A 9293-nucleotide genomic window follows, 5' to 3' on the forward strand; every position below is an offset into this window, starting at 1 on the left:
TATTTTTATAAATAATGTCAAAACAAATTTAATATTTACATATTGGAAACTATACGGTTGATCCAAATATTTTTATACATCGAAAAACTATATCTATGTTCCAAATATAAATAAAAATATGTTTTCTTTTAAAAATAATAAACTTTCTTGGCTAAATAATTTTGTCTTTTTTTTCATTCTTATTACATTTTATAAAGATATGCGCGTAACGCACCAGTATCCGTAGGAACACACAAGTATCCTTACTAAAATCCGTGCGAACCAACGGGTTATTACATTTTTTGTATAATTAAAGAAAATAAAAATAAAAATATTTTAAATAATGTATGAATCCAATCACGAGCAAAATGTATTTATTTATGTTACATACGAGAAAATATACAGTTGATCCAAATAATTGTATATATGAAAAAATTATATTTATGATCTAAATATAAATAAATAAATAATTTAAATAATAAACTTTTTTAGTTAAACGTTTTTCCAGATCATAATTCGTGCGAACCTACGGGTTATTATATTTTTTTGTACAATTGAAAAAAATAAAAATAAAAATATTTAAAATAATATATGAATTCAAACACGATAAAATGTATTGTTTTTTTTTTGTGTAAGCAATATGGAATTAATACGAGAACTAAGGGTTCTCGAAACCTGATTACACGGAAAGACGGGCACAACAAAAAACCCCGCCTAAAGAAGAGATTACAAACCAAATAGAGTTATGAGAGGAAAAATAAAGGATCTTTGTTAAACTCATAAAAACTATAAATTGGGTGCGTAATTTCTCCAATGAACGACCACTTCCATAATAAAGACTTGATATTCCAAACCGTATTATCAACAACCCTACCTTCATTGCGGAAGCAAAAAGCGTTCCTAGTTAACCAAAATATCCACAAAATAGCTAACCATATCATACCATATTTTCCTTCTTTTACTTTCTTTTTTTTACAAAAAAGGTACCAATCCATGAAACTTTGTAGACACACTTCTTCCAAATCTCCCACCGGTTTTCCAATCCAAATAGTTATCTTCCTCTTAACCCCATTCACCAATTCACACTTGAAAAAAGAATGATCACAACTTTCTGGATAAATGCCACAAAACACACACTTTAAATTCTCTATCGAAAAAGGAACACCCCTAAATGATAATAAATCCTTTGTTGGGAGCCTATTTACAAAAAGCCTCCAACCAAACGCCTTTATCTTGAACGGCACTTGAATCCTCCAAATTAAATATAAAGCCCCATCATTTCTACCTAATGGACCAAAAGGAGTACGAGAAACGACTAAGAACTCGTAACAAGAGGCAACGGAAAAGAAGCCTTCCGCCGAACCAATCCACGAAACCTTATCCCCACCCTCCAAAAAAGGGTCACGGCCAATCAACAAAAAACGAAGCAAAGCATCCTCCGCCACCAACGCCAGATCGGAATCATCATGTAACACAACACCAAAATTCCCCCACTTCCACTCACCATTTACCCATCCTCCCATGCTTGCCACCGCCACCCGTTTCAATAAAGATTCCGCATATAAATTTGGAAAATCCTCCTTCAAACATAAATTACCCAACCACCTAGCCTCCCAAAACGGAGTGACAAAACCGTTACCAATTTCAAACCGACAATTAAACGCCAAAGGGTCTTCAACCTTAAAATTTCCAAGAGAAATAATATCTTTCCACTAAACCGAAGATGAAGAGAGAGAGAGAGAAGAAGAAGAAGAAAGAGATGAAAAAGGGTAGGAAGAAGACATACTTCCACAAAACGACTCCATAATAAAGTCCCCATCTCGAGCTTTTAACAATTTGTACCAAAGAGCTTCTTCCCCTTTTAAAATCTTCCACCGCCATTTATTAAGAAGAGCTCGGTTGAAGTCACCCACATCTTTAATACCAATACCCCCATTAATCAACGGTAAACAAACTTTCTTCCAATTTACCCAATGAATCACCCTTCTCTCCCCCAAACCCCCATCCATAAGAAGTTACTTTGAATCCTAGCAACCTCCTTCGCCACCATAGTCGGCATCTTATAAAAAGACATGGTGAAAATAGCAAGAGAAATAAGAATCGATTTCAAAAGAGTTATCCTTCCTCCCAAGCTTAAGAACCGATTTTTCCAACCCGATAACCGTTTTCTAATCTTAGTTACAAGAGGAATCCAAGACGCTTTTTTCCTCGGATCACAACCCACATTAATGCCAAGAAAAATAAAATTGCTCCCTTCCACTTTACAAGACAAAACATAAGAGGCGGCCTCCAAGAAATTAGCATTAACATTGATACCGATCAATTTACTTTTGTGATAATTAATGCCAAGGCCCGACACTAACTCAAAAGCCCTTATTACCTCTTTGATAGCCCACACTTGTCTCCATGAACTTTCCCCCACTAAAAGTGTGATCCGCGAATTGTAAGATGTCAACCATACAACTACCGTTAATATCAAAACCTTTAAACTCCCCAATCTCGAAAGATTTCCTCACAAGACCCGCTAAACCCTCCGCCACCAACACAAATAGGAAAGGAGATAATGGATCACCTTGCCTCAATCCTTTCTCCACCTCAAATTCCTTCGTCGGACTACCGTTAACCAACACGAACATGGAACTTTTAAATATTAACATCTCCATCCATCTCATCCAAACAACCCCAACCCCCATTCTTACCAACATGTATCTAAGGAAACTCCAAGATAACTTTTTGTATGCCTTTTCGATATCGACCTTAAATAATAAGCAACCTCGTCCTACTTTCTTAGTAAAATTCACCACTTCATTTGCCACCAAAACCCCATCAAGAAGTTGTCTACCCGGTACCAAAGCACTTTGGCACGATGAAATTATCAAATGCAACACCTTTTTCAATCTCCCCACCAAGAGTTTTGAAATGACCTTGTACATACACCCAACCGAACAAATAGGCCTATAATCATCCAACCCCACCGGGTTTGGAGATTTAGGAACCAAAGACAAAAAAGAAGAATTAATAGCCTTTGCTATCGCTCCACCCCGATGAAAGTGATTAAGTACTGCACAAAATCCTCCTTAAGAAAGAACTAACACTTTTTAATGGACATAAAAGAAAAGTCATCCGGTCCCGGACTCTAGTCACTCCCACAACTCCAAATAGCCTCCTTGATCTCATCTTCTTGAAAAGGCCTTTTAAGAAATGAACGATCCTTGCCACTAATACTCTTAAAAGGGATACCGTCTAAATTCATTCTACCCGTTTCCAACTCAATAAATTTAGAAGCAAAGTGATTCCGAACCTCCTCCTTAACCTCCTCCACCTTTTCCAACAACCCTCCAGAAGTAACAATTGGCCCTATGTGATTACGTCTTCTTTTTTCTTTAACAACATTATGAAAAAAACAAGAATTGGAACCCCCTCATTCAATCATTTAAGCCTAGATTTTTGAACAAGCATGTTTTCCTTGATCCTTAAATTCAACCATAGCCTCTTCTTATTCGCCTCCCTCCTACCATTCAAAGTATCAATAAAAGATTCTTCCCCCACCTCCTCCAAAAAATTGTCTCCCTTATTAACCTCCTTCACACATTCCTCCACTTCCAAATCAATCTTACCAAAGACCGTTTCATTCCACCATCTAAGTCTCTCTTTTAACCTCCTAAGTTTTTTTCTAAGAACAAAACCACCTTTACCTTCTACCAACATCTCCTTCCATTCCGATTCCACAAAAGGGAAAGAACACTTTAAAAAAACCATTCATTGTTGAACTTGAAAGGTTTAGGGCCCCAATTTAACTTATCCTTCACCAACCACATTGGACAATGATCCAAAATATCTTTACACCCAATAAGTTATCCTACCAACCCCCACCTATTAACCACGACATTTGACACCAAAAAACCATCAATTCTACTCATGGCTCTACCATCACCGCTATACCAAGAATACTTCTTTCCTTTGCAAGGAATATCCACCAAACCGCTATCTTCAATGAATTTTCCAAATAAATCTGAACCAATAGAAAGCACCCTCTTGCTCCTCCCCCTCCTTTCATAAATATTTTTAGTAGAGTTAAAATCTCCTTCGATAATCCACTCCCCATCCGTATAAGAATCCTTCAAAAGCAAACTTTTAGCCCATAATTCTTTCTTCTTAGCAAGAAAACAAGACAAATATATATTTAGAATATAGTACGTATTGCTCATCCAAACCAATTTGATACCCAAAAACCCTTCACCTTTGAAACTAAAAAGAACATCCACATTACCAACCTTCCATAAACAAATCTTGCCACCCGACATACCTACTGAATTTGAAAAGAAGTAACCAATATTCGTGTTGCTCCAAAAACTTTTCGCTAAAACCTCATTCAAATTAGTTAACTTGGGTTCTTGAATAAAAAAGTTGTCCGCCTCCCCCTTTTTAATGATGTCACTTATTCTCATTCTTTTTAGAGCGTTGCCTCCCCCTCTAATATTGAAAGATCCGATTATCATTTCAAAACTATTGGTTACTCCTTCTTTGACAAGATTCTCTCTACCTCTTCTTTTTTCTAAAGCTTCCATCTTTTTAACAAAATACTCCCGGCCTTTAGAACTACCCACCCTAAAGCTTCAATTGCCATTTTCAACTTCTCTCCTCCATCAATGTTTACATTATCCCATTGTCTAGCATTATTTGCAAAGATAAGACTATTCTCAGAACAATTTTCCCCACTGACTTGAGTCTTATCATTCCTCTTGCAAACTTCCCGCCCTGGAGCAGAACCCCATCCAACCACAGCAGACTCGGATACTAACTTTCTACTTGACTTCAAAGATTTTTTCACTCTACACTTCCTACTTACCCCCTTCATCTTCCTAAGCAACTAATTTTTATAACAGCCCCCAGTTTCCGCCATCTTTTTAAACTTAATCTTCTTAACACATATGGCCAGTTCACCCTGCAGAGAACACAGTACCACATAATTTTCTTGCCCATCTAACGCCTCTGAAGCATACTCCCTACACACCGACACCCCCTCTCCAAACCACCATTATTGACCGAAACCATAGCTCTATCAAAAGAACCCTCTGATGCCCCTCCATTAAACCCGGAGTCCACCTTCAAAGAATCCCTGTTGCTTACAACCTTCTCCCCCACCAGAACAGTGAAATTCGCTGAACACGAATTAGGATTCGCACTTCCTGCTCCCACTTTATCGGATGCAAAATCTTTAATATTGTCCCTGGAGTCAATGCTGCTGCCAGACATCTCTTTAAGATGCGTACCCTAAGACCCGAAATCTTCTGAATTTATCGACTCAGAAGAAACAAACGAAACAGAGAAAAATGGTTCACAAGGATGATAATAAGGAACATAAATTTCCTCTTAAATAACCAACCTATAAACCTTGCCATCTAAAATCAAATCCACAGAGTCAGGAATCTTGCAATTAAATTCCATACAAACCTGAATCCTGGCTGCTTTAAAGGATCATCCACCTGCTGTAGACTCGTCTATACAAATGAACGAACCAAACAGATTAGCGTTAGAAGAAAAGACTTCTGTATCCCACCCCAATCTTGGAATACTGATCCCGCGTAACCACACCGCTCTAGATTCATCCTTTTCCTCCTCACACCATTTTGACACCTCCATAAACCAGTTCTTCCACCACCCTTCTTCTTCCTTCAGAAATTCAGACAAAGCCCATCCCTCTCCTTCCTCTAATAAACACTTCTTAGCTCCTAATGAGGATACTGTTATGCCAAAGAATCCAGCCTTTTCGATGTTATTTTGAATGCCTTGACTCGAACCAGGAATTCGTAATACACCAATCCATGCTTTTGAGAATCTTCTTTTAACATCCTCAGAAGAGTTAAAGACCACTGACCTCTGATGACCCTCCTTCCTTTCATTTCTGTTAACTTTATCCAGAACCTCTGCAAAAGATCTCCCATCAAGCTTCGCCTCCCCCCGAACTCTACTCTGCTCTCCACTACTGGATCCCTGATGCTGAAAACCCCGATAACCGTTACCTTGGATATTTGACGTTAATCTACTTGCAACCTGCCTCTCAAATCTCGGAACATTCACATGTATCTTCTTCCCCTCAAAATCCACATTATCTAGCTTCACCCCCAACCACCGCGCGTCCTCCACTTCCGTAAATCTTGCCAATCCGAAGCGCTTGCTGATTCTATTCCTTCTTGGTGCTATTACAACCTCCACCATGTTACCTATGCAGCCAAACAAAACAAACAGGTCTTTCGCCTTGCATTCCTCAAGAAACTCAAAAATGTAGAAAGAGACCACGACTCTGTCGATCTTCTTCCTTACCGGAAACGCGTCCTAGTGGGGGACCCAATTCCAAAAAGGTCTTCGAGACACTCTCTTCCATCCTCCATCCCGGTGGAATCCTCCACCCTCCATAGGGGATACCAGGAACCCTAAAAGTTTAGAGAAAAGCGGGAGGATTCAAAAGTTAGAGAGAGGAAAAAAATTAGTTTATTTATATTGTTTTTTAATTATTTATGTTACTAATATTTTTATTTTGAAATTATTTTTAACTTAAGATAAAATATTTTTTAAGATAATATATGGAAAATTGAAATCATACAATATAATAAAGCAAAATGAGAATTTGAGCAAGTTTGCCAAGTGTTAGTATTTTAGACACTTTACTATTTTAAAATTTCTATTTTAGGTAATCTTACTATATTTGTCATAGGATGACTGGACTGATTTCCCATGCTAATAAGTTAGACATGTGAAAATAAAGCTTAGAATTTTTACTTTCCCACATTTTTCATCATGATTCATGAAGAGCATGAGACTATCTTAGATATTTGGTAATGATATTATTATTTGGATTTTATTTAATTTTTAAAATATAAAATTGTCACATTTATTTATTAAATTTTAAGTTTTGTTATTTAGGCGGGGAAAGAATGAGCTATATCGAATTTGTAATCACAGTATATATATATATATATATATATATATATATATATATATATATATATATATATATATATATATATATATATATATATATATATATATATATATATATATATATATATATATATATATGAAAATATTGTTCTATTTCTGATAGACTTTGACACTATTACACGTAACATCATCTGGACTCTTTCTCATTTCTCAAATCAGATATCTTATATACCTTGCAGATAAATTTCTGTTTGCGATCAGAAGACAAACTTTGTAATTTAGAAAAACGGTTGCTACCAGTTCTGAAAGACAAGATTTTGATTCTAACAACTCTGATGTTCTTATGCTTCATAACAAAGTAGTTTTTGAACTACTCATCAGAAGAACAAAGACAAGAAGTTGATCTCTTCTAAGCTCACTACTTCAGATCAGAAGTATATCTTTTGAAGATAAGATCAAGAAACTTGCTCAAGAAGATTTCAGTACAACTACTATGTAAACATTGCAGTGCAACAAAGACGTTTGTACTATTCAAAAGTTGTTTCCCACGTTCTCGTGACAATGCTGCAAGCTAAAGGCAAAGGAAGTGACAGTCGTATTATCCAACACCTACACTTAATACTATTTGTTGGAAAGTAACCGTTGATATTGGAAATGACCTTTCAATTGTCACAACGTCTTTCTTTAGGCTATAAAAGAAGATCAATTGAAGGTATGCCAATTGAAGGCAAACTAAGAGAGAGATGAAAAATATGAAGAGAAAGAAAAGAAAGAAGAGAAAGAAGAAAACTACAAGATGCTACACAAATTTTGATCAAATACATCTTTGTAAAATGATGTAAATGCAAGGAGTTGTTGCTTTTAACTTGCTTAACACTTTTGTGCTTTTATTTCTTTTACTTAACATTTGTGTAATATGCTTATTAAGAAGCAATCATTTAAACACAAACTATTAATGCATCTAAAAGTTGTTTGTTCCTTGAGTGACGAAGTGTTAGTCTGTAGACTCGAGAAGACTTTGACAATTTGCCATTGTGGAGAAATCTTCTTCAAGGGACCAGATAGGTTAGAATCCTTAAGGATTCAATAATCGTTAAATTTCTTAGGGGGCTAGGTAAGTCAGGATTCTTAAGAGATCACTAACAGGTTGATCATTGCTTTGATTGTTAGTCACCAACATTTACCTCGTGCATTTGTAATCATTTTGATGATAATGCATCCAAAATCACCTTGTCGGGTGGACAAGATTAACCTTTTCTAAGGTGAACCTGGATAAAGTGATTGTGTCATTTTTATCTTCATAACACTCTCTTTTGTCCATCATTTAAATGAATAGAACTTCTAAAGGGAAAAGTTTTTAGAAAACTCAATTCAATCCCCCTTTCTTGTGTTTTTCTCCACCTTCAAAATTACTTTTGAAAATTTTCGGAGATGCATCTCCGAATGCACCTTACCCCGTTTTTGCCAAAAGTTAGTTCGGAAATGCATCTCCAATTTTTTTTTGTGTCAATTCAAAGATGCATATCCGAAAACAGACCTTACACTATTTACCACACGTTTTTCATTGAAATTAACGTTATTTCCATGTACTCTTTGTCAATTTTAATCAATATTAAAGTCATAGGAATTGTATCCTCGCATTTTGACCCTTGCATTCCTGCGTTTCTGGCGTTTCGCGGCCTAGCGTAAAAAAACTCGATTTTCTAGAAAATGACTCTGAATCAAAATTTTACCGTGTCATTTCATCAGAATCTAAATTCTTTATTTTCTATTTTATTTGATTTATTTTTTTGTTTTTAAATTTTCGAAAAAATCTAGAAAATTTTGTCGACACTTAACTTGGTTTTATTTGATTTTTAATTATATTTTTCAAATTTTTAGAAATTTATTTTAAACGTTTTTCTTTTTTCCAATTGTTTTTCTCAATAAGAATATTGTTGGTATTTACATATTTGTTGTATTGTTGATGCATGACTACTAAATCTACCTATCTGAATACACACAAAATACTAAATTTAAAACAAAACAAATAATACTATGTAATTTTCAGATATACATATTCGAAAACTTTTTTTTATTAAATTGTTTACAATTTTCATCTCCGAAATTAATTATAATACGGTGACTCACTTCTTTCTGTTCAATTTGGTGAAAAATAGATATGCATCTGTAGATGCATCTTCAAATTCTAAAGGCATTTTTGAAATTTTGCCAATTTTCATCTCCGAAATTAATTATAATATGATGACTCACTTTTTTCTGTTCAATTTGGTGAAAAATAGATATGCAACTGTAGATGCATCTTCAAATTCTAAAGGCATTTTTGAAATTTTGCCGAGGGTTTATGAAAAAATACAAGGGTGGGAAAAGAA

The 9293-nt window shown here is 35.3% G+C and overlaps 1 protein-coding gene across 1 annotated transcript; it reads right to left on the bottom strand.

The window, feature by feature from the left end:
* Positions 1-722: 722 nt before the first annotated feature.
* On the bottom strand, positions 723-1798 carry LOC131650440 (uncharacterized). The gene is made up of 2 exons (XM_058920150.1): positions 1766-1798; positions 723-1658 (listed from the first exon to the last, which is right to left on the bottom strand). The coding sequence occupies exons 1-2, from the start codon at positions 1796-1798 to the stop codon at positions 723-725; spliced, it is 969 nt and encodes a 322-aa protein (XP_058776133.1).
* Positions 1799-9293: the final 7495 nt, after the last annotated feature.

Source organism: Vicia villosa, linkage group LG2, assembly GCF_029867415.1.
Source record: "Vicia villosa cultivar HV-30 ecotype Madison, WI linkage group LG2, Vvil1.0, whole genome shotgun sequence".
In the NCBI taxonomy this organism is placed as follows: Eukaryota; Viridiplantae; Streptophyta; class Magnoliopsida; order Fabales; family Fabaceae; genus Vicia; species Vicia villosa.